General features: G+C 45.1%; 1 protein-coding gene across 1 annotated transcript in view; it reads right to left on the reverse strand.

Moving 5' to 3' along the window:
• Positions 1–12,247, reverse strand: part of PRXL2C (peroxiredoxin like 2C) — a 41,543-nt gene extending 29,296 nt beyond the window's left edge. Inside the window, exons 1-2 of the mRNA XM_029617891.1 lie at positions 11,661–12,247; positions 11,321–11,389 (exon numbers count right to left, since the gene is read on the reverse strand). Coding sequence (XP_029473751.1) covers positions 11,321–11,389; positions 11,661–11,831 — 240 coding nt within the window. The 5' untranslated portion in view covers positions 11,832–12,247. The remainder of the gene's footprint in view (positions 1–11,320; positions 11,390–11,660) is intronic.
• Positions 12,248–13,663: the final 1,416 nt, after the last annotated feature.

Below are 13,663 nucleotides of genomic sequence, written 5' to 3' on the forward strand. Positions count from 1 at the left end.
CATACTCAGGTTACAAAATGAATTTGTATCAATAAGAACAAGTAACAGACCTCTTATACCCAAGTGCTCTCAGAACCGAAAGAGGTGCAAATCCAATCACCCCTTATAGCCCAACCAAGTAACACCCCCAAAGTTACGAAACTAAAGTTGTGAGCCTAAGGCATGAATGACATAGCTATCCCCCCAAAGATATCCACCGATACCTCTGACCTCTCACATCTTCCGCTCAAAACACCCCTGAGGAGCAGAGCACAACCTATAGCTCCTCATACAAATCATGACTTAGTTTGCCACTGAAGACAGCGCTGTCACATTTTTTCAAATTTACCCACTTGTTGATGCTTGAACAGCAGTAAGTTTACTAAACTAATACACCTTTGCCAACCTCTAACTCTTTGTTGTGGTGGTGTATCCTGTTTCCAAAAGTATGCAATTTCCCCCCTTGCAGCTAGTATTATTTGGTAAGACAATAACATCGCAAAGTTAACAGAATATGGAACATTTAAAAGAAAAAACAGAGAATCCTTAGGGATTTGTTCTCCCACAATATCAAACACCAATTGAGCAACCGAATCCCAACAAATGGCACTCTTAGGGCAATCCCATCTCATATTTTTTGCTGGTTGTAATGTAAACCGAAGTGATAATTAATCTTGTTAATTGAACCTCGGTATATAAAAAAGTTATAAATAAATGTAAGAAGGTGCCAGATGAGCCACACCTCCTCCAGCACAAATCTCCCATGTTAGGATACAGCGCATACAACTTAGCTGGGGTAATATACCAGCGAGAAAGCATCTTGTAACTCTGCTTAACAATCAATGTGGAAATTGTTTTTCTTTTACCAAACAGAGTTCAAAGTGTCCATTTTTTTTTATGCACAATGTACATTTTAAATCCCGCTCCCAACCAACAATATGTGATGGAGTAAAAGTCAAGTCCCCATTCAAAAGTTTTTAAATTCTGGAAATTCCCTTTGTGATAGCCCCCGCCTTGTCACAAAAGCCCTCAAAAAGAGACTTTCCCCAACTTAAAGCGATCCTAACTACCTTTTGAGAAATAAAATGACATACTTGTAGATAAAAATAATAAATCAGAAGAGGGCAATCCAAAGTTACTCGCCACATCTCCTCTCCTCCCATCGCCTTGCAAGAACCTTAGAATTCCCGGGAGGGAAAGCCAAATTGAAAAAAAAAACAAAAAACAGGCGATCGATAGAATAATCTCTATTCCCCACCACACCACCCTTCTAAATATCCTAAATCCTACGGGTGAGAGCTATAGACAGAAGGACAGAACGGGGCACCACCCAAGCTTTATGAGGAAACCGAACTAAAAAGAGGCTGGAGGCACTCCCTGAAGTAAATCAGTTTCCAGCACCACCAGTTTCCCCACCCCTCCCTTATGCCAATCAAAGACAGCACCAACTGTGATCCACATAATACAAAAGTAAACAGGGAACGCCCAACCACCATCACCTTAGGAAAAAATAGTACCTTACTGCTAACCCTGGGAGGGCGTTACCGCCTTATAAAGCAAGGAAGTTTACTCTGCCAAACCTTAATACAATCAGCAGGGACAGCAATGGATAGGGTCTGGAAGAAGTAACTGAGCCTGGGCAGGACATTCATCTTAATAGTCAATATCCTGCCCAACAAGATAAAATCACTTTGTTCCCAGGATTGTAAGTCTCCCAAAATCTGCTTCCAAACTCCATCCTAATTCCTTCAAAAAAGGTCGTCAAGATTGGCTCCCGCTTTCACCCCCAGGTATTTCAATTCGGATGGCACAATTCTTAAAGGGAAACCTCCTCTTTATCTCTTGAAGCCGCCCCTCTGGAAGAGTAACATTAAGAAGTTCGGACTTGTCTGCATTCAGCTGGTATCCAGAAACCTTACTGAACCTGGCCAACTTATCTACTAAAGATGTCAAGGAAGTCTCAGGAAACGCAACTGTAAAAAAAGAAATGTCATCTGCAAACACTGAAAGTTTATATTCCTGATCCATCACCCGAACACATTGTACTGTCCTGGATTCTCGAATGTAAACTGCCAAAGGTTCCAAATAAAGTGCAAATAGAAGCGAGGAAAGAGAACATCCCTGTCTTGTGCCCCGACCTATCGGAAAGGCCTTTGAATAATTCCCATTCACTTTAATACAAGCACTTGGATTGCTATAAAGTTTCCTAATCCAAAGTGAGAAATTGCACCTAACCCCAATTAGTCCAAAACAGAAAACAAACAGTCCCAATGAGCCAAATCAAAAGCCTTTTTAGCATCAACTGTGAGCAAAGCTAAAAGAATCTTAGATTCTTGTGCCCACCAAATTAAAGTTGATCACCCTTCTCACGTTGTCTGTTTCTAACCTACCGGGCACAAACCCCGTTTGACTGAGATGTATCAAATTGCATACTATGCTGCTAAATGATTAGCTAGGATTTTTGCCAGAATTTTTAGGTCCAGATTTAGGAGAGAGATGGGCCTATACGATCCACACAGCGTGGCATCCCTACCCAGTTTTGCTAATATGATAATTCCTGCCCGATTCACATCATCAGCTATATAGCCATCCCCTAATAAGTTACTGAACACTGCTGTCAGGGGATGCGCCACCACAAAGCCCCATCTTATACTTGGGGATTTCCCAAGCTTCAATTCTTTAATGACTTTAGTGACCTCAAATTTGGAGATTTCCTTATTAAGGCGTTCTTGTTGAATGTGGTCAATCTTGGGCACAGTAATTCCCGCCAAGTAAGCATCTATATCTACCTGAGAGATATCTACCTGTTTAGAGTATAACTCTTGATAAAAACTAGATAAACCTAGACTGAATGCCATCACTATCTGACAGCGTCACACCTGTTCTATCCTTAATTTTAAGAATTTGATTATGTACTGTCCTGGCTTTAAGTCTCCTGGCCAAAAATCTACCAGCTTTATTCCCTCCTTCAAAAAATTCTTGTTTAGCCTTATCCAATTGAAAAACGTTTTCCCCTACCTCTAAATCCTGCAACTCTGCCCTCAGCTTATCCAACTGCAGACCAGTCTGGGAGTCCACCCTCCTCTTGTGTCTAATTTCCAATTTCCCCAACTTCGCCAAAAGATCCCCTTTTTTCCTTTCTTTTGCCTTCTTCAAATAAGACGTTCTTGCTATCAGTTTACCTCTAGCTACGGCTTTAAAGCAATCCCAAAGGGTACCAGTCTCATTGTCCTCTAAAATACTGCCCATTTCCCTGCAGAGACTTTTGCAATACTCTCTTATCATCCAACAAACTTTCATTAAGCCTCCAGGATCACTCCCCAATTTGGCCCCCCCAATCCCTTGAAAGAAAGCCAAATAGCCGTATGATCAGACCACATTATGGCCTCAATCCACGTAGTCCCCACCTTATTGACCGAAGCTTTTTCAATAAGAAAGAAGTCGATCCTAGAATAAACCTTGTGTGCCTTCGAACAGAAAGTATAATCTTTCTCCAAGAGGTCAAAGAGGCGCCAAATGCCAACCAAGTGCCACTCCGCCATAAGCAATTTTTAAACCTTTTCTATAACCCGAGAATGTCCCCCCTCCTCCTCCACTCGTGTCTAAAAACGGATATCTGGTAAGATTGAAATCTCCCCCAATAAACAAGGGAAGCTTCCACCCACTGTTGCAGAGTTATAGAGAACCTCTCCCGAAATTGCCCTTACCCCACATTTGGTGAACAAACATTCACTAACATATAGACATCCTTACCCAACCGAAACTTAACTATAATATACTTGCCTGGAAAAAATTATACCCATCCCCCAATACTTGTCAGCCACCGCAGCGGCCGCAAAAAACTGCAAAGGGAAGTGAGAGGCAAAGCAATCTTTCGTATTTTTTATTTAAATGCGCTTCTGACAGAGCAATACATCTACCTGCTTATTAATAGCATCCTGTAGTAAATGCTTCCTTTTAGTATAAGTGTTCAGCCCTTTAATATTCCATGACTTTAATTTTAACTCCCCCATAGTAACATTTCCAACCACGCACTCCCTGAAAACCACCCATGCACAGACCTGATTCTCGACTAAACCACACATCCTCCAAAAGCATCAGATAACCTTAAGCTCTAGAATGTCACCCCGCAAGTGTTTATGCAAAAAATGAATGCCCCTCAAAGCCTTCCACATATATCCCCCCTCCCTCCTTGACCACCCCCCTTCCCCTACTAAAACATACCGACTCCCACTTGAAGAAATGTCACTCATTACAGCCCATGAACCTCCCTCCTCCCCGATGCTCACAGTAGCATCATGCACCCTCCCTATGTAAATCATATCCAAAGCCTGTTAATAGTTACCAAACAGGTCGAAAGGACATTCACAAAAACAAATAAACATTCTCAAAAACTTTAATTAACCAAAAGAGTGAAAACCATTAAAATCCAAATTCAAAAAATATCAGTCTCCTTAACTGAAGAGACTGGTCCTCTCACTAAAGCTGTGGCCAATTGGGCCAGAACGCTTCTCAAGTTGCGGCTTCTCTAGACGAGGAGGATTCTCCCCCCTCCCCCGAGTGCCTCCGTAGGCGCTTCCCACCAGATTGAACACGCTGTCGTGGAAAAGATTTCTCCTGAGAAGATGCCGCAGCAGCTAGCCTCTCATTAAAACTCGAAGACTTCACCAGACCCGCTGCCTGAAGAATTTTCAACTCCTCCTCCATGGATTTAACCCAAGACCATGAACTGTACCCATTGATCGTGAACTGTAATCCAAATGGTAACAACCACTTGTATCGGTGATTGCCAGCCCGCAGAACCTGGAGAACCTCACAAAAATCATGGCGTTTCTTAATGGCGACCGGAGAAAGATCTTGAAAAGCTTCCACCTTATGCCCATGCCACTGCAGATCTTTACGTTTCCTTGCTTGCAACATTGTCTTTTCTTTAAGTGAATATTCATGGAAGCAGACCGCTTTGTCCCTGGGGACATTCCCTCTTGGTCTGGCTAGTGATCTACGTGCCCTATTCAAAAGAAGTTTGGGCTCCACTTTCTCGCCGTTTGGGGGACTCAAGATCAAGGAGCAAATATCTTTCACTGCCTTTTCACAGTCAGTATAGGATTCTCCCTCAGGAACTCCCTCAAATCTCAGATCCCCCCCTCTGGGATCTGTTTTCCAGGTCTTCCAGCCATTCTTGATATACTCCATTATCAGCTTTTAATTGTTTAAGCTCTTGCTGCACACTGTCCTGCTCACCAAGCCCGTGCTCAACGGCCTCCACGAGATGACCAAGCTCGGCATATTCGTGGCACAGCTCTGCTGCAATCATTTGCATCTCATATTTCAGTGACTCCCCATTCCTTCCCGCAACTCACTAAACCACTTCTGGAAATCTTTGCGGGATAAAGCTGGGTCGATCTTCCGGTTGCGATGCGTTCGGTGAGCGATGCGGCACCACGCTGCCCTGCTCCCCGGCGTTCTCCTCCACTAGGCCACCAGATTTTTTTTTATCGCTGTCGAATCAAAGGAAAATTGCTTCAGCTCTGCAATTTTCTTCCTAACAAACATTGCTGAGCTTGGGCTAAGCAAATCGCCATGTTTAGAGGCACAATACAGACAGATTGCCCCGCTGCAGGAGGAATACATTTAATCGGGTACGGGAGCTCAAGTTTCAGACTGCCATTAACACAGGTGACGTCACTTTCTCCCTCCAGTTATTTTGTTTTTAAGAATGGCTTCTACCATTTTTCCCAGCACTGACCTCAGGCTTACTGGACTTTAGCTTCCCGCATCAACCCTGGAGCACTTTAAAAAAAGAAATCAGGGGTTTTCAGTTTAACTGATGATATTCAGCTGATCATTCCTCCCATTATAATAGAAAAAAATAATAGTTATAAACCAGTTATTACAGGAGATGGGATTGTGGTTACTTGCAAATAAATTATGTTTAAATCCAACAACATTTGAAGTTTGTGGGTCTGGAAGAGGCCAGCATATAGTATTTTGGGTGGTGAATAATTTAATCCCCAGTGATTGTGTTAGGAGTCTGGAAGTTCTGTTTGATTCCTCCTTAAGGATAATCATCAGCTGGATTTTCAAAACTGTCCGCACTTCAACACTTGCATGCCTAATCATCATTTATTTATGACATACTTTTTCACCAGAAGAATTCAAAGCGAGTTACAACTTGTGGAATAATAATCAGGTTCAATGTGGCAGAACAGGAGGAAGGAGAAACAAGCAGAACAGTTTGATTAGGATTTAAATACAAGACCCTGGATGAGGGAGCCATGTATTCCAGTGACATTGAGGCAAGAGGCTATGGCAGACTGTAGTCAGCGATTAACTACATATTTCTGTTTGGAGGAGCTATTCTGTGCAGATATAACGTGGTGATTTTAGAGATCCAGAGAAGTACTAGCGAGTTTGCTGGCTAGTTCCCTGCTAAATACAGGCACGGACACAGCAGTCACATTAAAAAGAGGCGTTCCCAGGAGATGTGTTAGCTGGGGAGAGTAAATAACGCATAAAATTCAATTTTCAACTGCACACAGCTGTTTCTGCCCTGTTCCTCCGCCCAACCATACACACACAGGAAGTACAAAGTATGCAGATGCTTTTGTACCTGTGTGTTAGGCAGATTTTCAAAGAGAAAGTACCCATGCAGTTTCCCTTTCAAAATTCACTACAAATTACAGATACAAAAAGTAGCTAGCTTACTAAAAGTTGCCTCCATAATTTCTAGCAGGATCATTTCAATGTTCCATTCATAATCATAAACACATAAGATCCATAAAACAGACATACCTGTTTGTATTTTGCATGCTGGAGACATCATACAAAGATTTTTAAAACTAGTGACATAACATTTTTAATGGATAAAGGGGTGACTATTTCTAGTTGCCATATGCACTTTCAAAATGCTGCCCAGTATACAGGGAGTACAAGTTACTCTTATGAGCTTTTCTGAACAAGGTACATTTAGCAGTTTTTTGATGCTCTGTTCCTCTACCCCCTTAGTCTTATCTGCATTTTCCCTTCCACTCAAATTTTCACTTTTACAGAAGAGGGAACAAAAATGTGCTATGTATATTAGTTCTTTTCTACTGCTGGATTGGTTTTCAAATAGGCAATAACCTTCAGCTCCGAAACCTAAATAACTACTCCATATTCTCGTAGAAAACTATTCTACCTCCTGAAGTTTGTCACCTTTGACTTGCAGAATTTCTAATATTTTCCTATCCTTTGCTTCGGCCTTATGTTTTTCTCTTTCTATAACCAAGCTAGTTGCTTGCATCAGATCAGGGTTTGCTACTTAAGAGTTGTTTCAATAAAGACCATACGAATTCTTTAGCTGTCCTACACTGTGCAAACTGTCCTGATAATGACTGACGTCTTCCTCCAACAGTAATATCCGTGCCTGGTTTATCTTGCTTGGCAGCCTTCTTTTGCAACAAATACTGCCATTGTGAGCGAACAACATTATTGTTAAGATTACTTACCTGGTAATCTCCTTTTCCTTAGTGTATGCAGATGGACTCAAAACAAATGGGTATAATGTGCTCATGCTAGCAGTTGGAGACGGATCTGACGTCAGCACGGGTACATATATCCCCACAGGAAGTAAAGCAATTCGGTAATCTTCCTTGCAAAGCTGTTATAGCTATATGTGCACTGACCGATCGATTAATCAGCAGGATTACCCTGACCCATTGATGGTAGCTGGAGACCGCCAGTGTTCTCAACCGGAAGGCGTCGACACCCGGCAGGGTGGAAGCCCTATTATAAGCAAAACATGGCTTACCGTGAGTCAGCGAATCCCCCTGTATACCGGCAGCCGGGCGGGATGCTGAGTCCATTTGCATACACTAAGGAAAAGGAGATTACCAGGTAAGTAATCTTAACATTTCCTAGCGTGTAGCAGATGGACTCAAAACAAATGGGATGTACAAAAGCTACTCCCGGACTGGGCGGGAGGCTGCCCGAGGACCGTGTAGGATCGCCCTCGCAAATGCTGTGTCCTCCCTGGCTTGAACGTCCAGACGGTAGAATTTGGAGAAGGTATGGAGGGAGGACCACGTCGCCGCTTTACATATCTCTGCAGGCGACAGCAGCTTAGCTTCTGCCCAAGAGGCTGATTGTGCTCTGGTAGAATGAGCCTTGACCTGTAGAGGTGGTGGTTTTCCTGCCTCTACGTAGGCTGCCTTGATAACTTCTTTAATCCAGCGGGCGATGGTCGGCCGTGAGGCTGCTTCCCCTTGCTTCTTCCCGCTGTGCAGGACGAACAGGTGGTCCGTCTTTCGTGCTGCTTCTGACATGTCCAGGCATCTGGACAGCAGTCTGCCGATGTCGAGATGACGTAGTATTCGACCTTCTTCCGATTTCTTCAAACCTTCCGTGGTAGGCAAGGATATGGTTTGGTTGAGGTGAAAGTGTGAGACCACTTTGGGTAAAAAGGAAGGAACTGTACGAAGATGGATGGCCTCTGGAGTGATTCTGAGAAATGGATCACGACAGGATAGTGCTTGTAGCTCTGAGATGCGGCTTGCTGAACACACAGCCAGCAAGAACACCATCTTCAAACGGAGAAACAGGCCTCGAAGGGGCCTGAAGGCTGATCCCGCTAGAAATTCCAATACTAGGTTAAGGTTCCACAAGGGCACTGGCCACTTCAGTGGCGGGCGAATGTGTTTAACTCCTTTCAGGAAGCGTGAAACGTCTGGGTGCTGGGCAATGGATTTGCCGTCATGTCTGGGACCGTAGCAAGACAGCGCTGCTACCTGTACCTTGCTGGAGCTGAGGGACAGACCCTTCTGAAGTCCATCTTGTAGGAAGTCCAAAATGGACTTCCTACAAGATGGCATGCAAATTGGTGCTGTGAGAATCGCACCAGGCTTCAAAAATTCTCCAGATCCTGATATATGTTAGTGATGTGGAGAACTTGCGTGCTCGGAGGAGTGTATCTATCACCGGCTCTGAGTATCCTCTTTTCTTCAGTCTAGCCCTCTCAATGGCCAGACCGTAAGAGAGAATTGAGCTGGATCCTCGTGGAGAATGGGGCCTTGCCGTAGCAGGTCCCGGTATGGAGGCAGAGGTAGAGGATTCCCTGCCAGTAGTCTTCTCATGTCTGCGTACCAGGGTCTTCTTGGCCAGTCCGTGGCCATTAGAAGAACTAGACCTCTGTGTCGCTGAATCCTGTGAACAATGGCGCCCAACAGGGGCCATGGAGGAAATGCGTATAGCAGGATCCCCTGAGGCCACGGCTGTACCAGGGCATCGATCCCCTGCGCACGAGGATCCCGCCGGCGGCTGAAATATCTGGGAACTTGAGCATTGGACCTGTTTGCTAATAGGTCCATGGCTGGCGTCCCCCAGTGATCCATAATTATCTGAAAGGCTGTGGGTGACAGCTGCCATTCTCCCGGGTTTAGGCTTTCTCTGCTGAGGAAGTCTGCCGCAGTGTTGTCCTTCCCGGCGATGTGTACGGCTGAGATGTCCCGAAGATTGGCTTCTGCCCAAATCATCAGGGGAGTTATTTCTAGGGACACTGGTTGGCTAGTCGTTAGAATTTGGAAACACGCTCAGCGAGAGTGGGGTAGCTCCAAACTGCTTTGGAGACGGAAATTACTGAATTGCTTTACTTCCTGTGGAGGTATATGTACCCGTGCTGACGTCAGATCCGTCTCCAACTGCTAGCACGAGCACCCTATACCCATTTGTTTTGAGTCCATCTGCTACACGCTAGGAAATTTTTTTTACTTTCAGAAAACATAACTTGTCTGGTTGCCTTGTTATTCAGTCATTATATTCAGAAGGAGAAGTATGGGTGGGTATAGACTTGACTCTAGGTCAGGGCTTCCGAAACCTGTCCTGGGGATCCCACAGCCAGTTGGGTTTTCAGGATATCCACAATGAATATGCATGAGATAAATTTGCATTTAGTGAGTCTTATGGTACACAAATTTATCTCATGCATATTCATTGTGGATATCCTGAAAACCCAACTGGTTGAGGGGTCTCCAGGACAGGTTTGAGAAGTCCTGCTCGAGGTTATCTATGACCCGCTGTCTATTTCTCCCTGAGGAAACTGCACAATGAGATATTAAACCGCCAGCTATATTTACTGAATCTAGGCCAATTTTTTGTTTCTTAGTTGGAATCTTTTTATCACATGTATTGTGATCTGTCTGATTTTACTTTGCATTTGTATTGCATTTTTAGTTTCGTTTGTTTTAAGTCAATTACTTAATGTATGTACTTTTTCTGACAGTTTCAGGGAAAGGTAAAACCACTTTACAGAGAACATGTTTACATCTAATGCCCATGGGCTGCAACAATACTGCTGAAATGCGGTGCAGTTTCCACATCTATGCCCCCAGCCTGTCAAAGTTTACATGGACAGAATCTTTGGGAAAGAAAAGAGATCTCACCAATTCTGAAATGGTCTGTATGCAGACCCAGACCACAGAACTTGTGGCAGGATGTCCAAAACAGGCAGAGGGGGAAGGGTCCCAAACTACCAGTAGTAGTTTGGAGATTACCTAGAAACAGCCTTTAGACTATCCTTTACACAGCATCTGAGCCATTAGGAATCCTGCCAAAACTAGTCAGAAAAAGAGCTGCTGAAAGGATAGCAAGTCTGTTTTTGGGTTGGGGTTTTGTTTTTTTTTTACCATAATTCCTTTTGGATTAGAGGATTCTTAACGAAAACCACTGAAGTTTCATATTTGTCTTTCTAGTTCAAGGGGGAGTATAAGGAAAAATACCAGAAAAATGATTCACCTAGTTCTAAAACTCACACTTGGTGTAGTTTCAGAAAATATACATGGATACTTTTACTGGTCAGACACTGAATTCACAGAGCACATGAAAAGCCCGAGTTGCAAGTCTTTGGGTACTCTATCCGTGGCAGGAATTTAAATAAGATTGGAAAAATGGTTGAAAAGGGAAAAGGGAAGGGTGCAGAGCCATGCTTCCACTCGGCAAACTAGGCTGGCACCTAGAGCACCAACATTTTAGGGGTAGCAAAATCCCAGCGCCAATACCACCAAAGAAAAGAATTCTGGGCTGGAGCCACTACTGTTCTAGAGGTAAGTGTGCCTGCCCGGGGAGAGAGGTGATAATCTTAAAAGGCCTGTTTTCCTATGGGAAACTAGGTTACAAAATGATGTTAACAGGAAGAAGTTACTGTAGTCTGAAAACTTTACTGCAACTGTCCACCGGTTTAGAGTTAAAGAGCTCTCCGGGCAGGGACTTCCTGACCCTGAATACCAGAAATGCTGAAAGCTGTCCTCAGCAGTGCTTGGAAAGGTGGGCTAAAAATGTTTAAGAATTAAGATAGCAGGATTCCACTCACCTCCAGAAAACTCTTGGGGATTTTTGCCAGATCTTCCACGTACTCCTTCGTGGCGTAGCAGAGGAAATGCTGCAAAGGTACAAACCACAGCTGAGGGGAGGGGGAGCAAGGCGACTGCGTCGTAAGCACACGACAACCCCGGCGACTGCGGCCCCGCTAGGGGCTGTAGGTGGCCCAAGAAGCCCTCGCCCCCTGATCAGATGTCCAGGCGTGCACCGATGTCGGCGAACAGACAAATAATTAAAAAAAAAAAAAAAACACCGGCCCTGCCCAGCTGCCCGCGCTGATACATTTCCCGCCAGCTAACACTTCCCCGTCCTCCCTCCCTCTCCCTCCTTACCCGCACGAACACGAGGATGGCTCTGCGCTCGCCGAACAGCTGGCCCAGGCGCCGGCCGCTCCCGGCCCGGTCCAGCACGCAGCGCTGCGCTGCCTCGGCCAGGTGGGCGGCGGCGGGGCCGAAGCCGGGGCTCGGGCCGATCTGCCGCGTGACGGGAGCCTGGGCTGCCATGAGCCTGCGCTGCGTGCTGGAGAGGGAGGAGGCGCCTACTCCAATCACCGCCGAGGAGAGAGAAAGGAGAGCAGAGCGAGAGAGTCCCGGGCCCCTCGTCCCCACCCCCTAACAACAGGGGGGCAGGAGGACCGGGCCAGCCACAGAGAGGGAGAAACAGCTTTCAAGCTCCGGGCTAGAGCGGGACAGTGGGGACTGAATGGGAATCAGGCTTGGGAGATAAGGAGGAGACTGGGAGAGGGATAGAGCATTCAGAGAGAGGGGGGTGCGAGCGGGGACGGAGAGTCAGGACCGGGAATGTAAGCCGAAGGATAGAGAGAGGGTATAACATGGTGCGAAGAAAGTGAGAGAGGATGGAAATGGGGGGATTTAGGAGTGGGTGAAAGAAATGGAAAAACGCAGGCAGGAAAGGGGATGAGAAGCTAGATAAAGGCTGGGGATGGGTCGTCTACGGAAGGTGAAAGCTGGACCTTGCCAGGAAGAGGTAAGTTCAGGACCCGTTCCTGGCGAGGAGTTTTAGGGTTCAGAGGCAAGGGAGAGTGAGAGGGAGGAGGGATGCAGTGGAAAGCTGATTTGGATTGCAGGGGAGGGTCTGGTGGGCATATAATCCGAGGAAGGAATTTGTGTATGGGGAGTACCAGCAGCGGTTCCCAGGCCATTTTTGTTATTTAGGAAGGGATAGGGGGGGGGTGCAAGGCTCAGTAGGGCAACTATGCAGCTTGTGGGAGGGAGAGAGGAAATCAGGTCATAGGCCTCTTTAGTTCTTTTTTTTTAATTATTATTTCAAACCGTTACTTACCCAAATATCTTTTGAAGCAAGTTATCCGGCCACACAAAGCCAGACTTCAAAACCTAACTAGCTATATTCAAACAAAGCCAAATAGGTTTTTTAGTTATTTGGCTACACGTAACCAGATAAGTTTAAGCAAGTATGTTCAGCGAAAAGTTTATTCAGCTGAATATACATTTATTAAGATTTATGTCTCCCCTAATGCTTAAAATAGGTCTAGATGATGTGCAAGGAAACATACATTTGTTTATTTATTTTATTTAGGTTTTTTTTATATACCATCGTTCCAAAAGATCACAATGGTTTACAAATCAATATTCATATCCTTGTTCAATTTTCACAATATGGGTTAATATTCATATTTTAGGTCAACAATACATCAGTATAGGGATTCCAGGTGATATTCATTCATTCATTTCCTACGTCAACATAACATTGTGTACAAGTTCTAATTCTCCTTACATTACACTTTATATAGCTTTATACTTATTGCTTATTCTACTAAGAAAATCTCTGGTCCTGACAGTGAAATTATCGGCTTATTGGTGTTTTATGTTAAATCATAAGCATTTTTAAAGAGCCATGTTTTCAGTTCACATTTGAAACTCTTTCTTTCTGTTATCAGACGTAGTGACTCTAGAAGTGAGTTCCACAATTTAGGGCCTGCTATGGAAAACATTTGGAGGCAGATTTTATAAATCTGCGCACACGCGTACTTTTGTTCGCGCACCAGACGCGAACAAGAGTACACTGGATTTCAATAGATACGCACGTATCCATTAAAATCTGGGGTCGGTGCGCGCAAGGCTGCCCAAAATTGGCAGACTGCGCGCGCCGAGCCGCGCAGCCTGCCTCCGTTCCCTCTGAGGCCGCTCCGAAATCGGAGCGGCCTCGGAGGGAACTTTCCTTCCCCCTCCTCGGCCCTATCTAAACCTCCCCCCTACCTTTGTCGGCAAAGTTACGCCGGGCCGGCTGCCGCGCTCCGAGTTCCGGTCCAGGGGCTGGTCCGGAGGCTGCGGCCACGCCCCCGGGCCGAAACCAC

Source organism: Rhinatrema bivittatum, chromosome 1 (assembly GCF_901001135.1).
Source record: "Rhinatrema bivittatum chromosome 1, aRhiBiv1.1, whole genome shotgun sequence".
Taxonomy (NCBI): Eukaryota; Metazoa; Chordata; class Amphibia; order Gymnophiona; family Rhinatrematidae; genus Rhinatrema; species Rhinatrema bivittatum.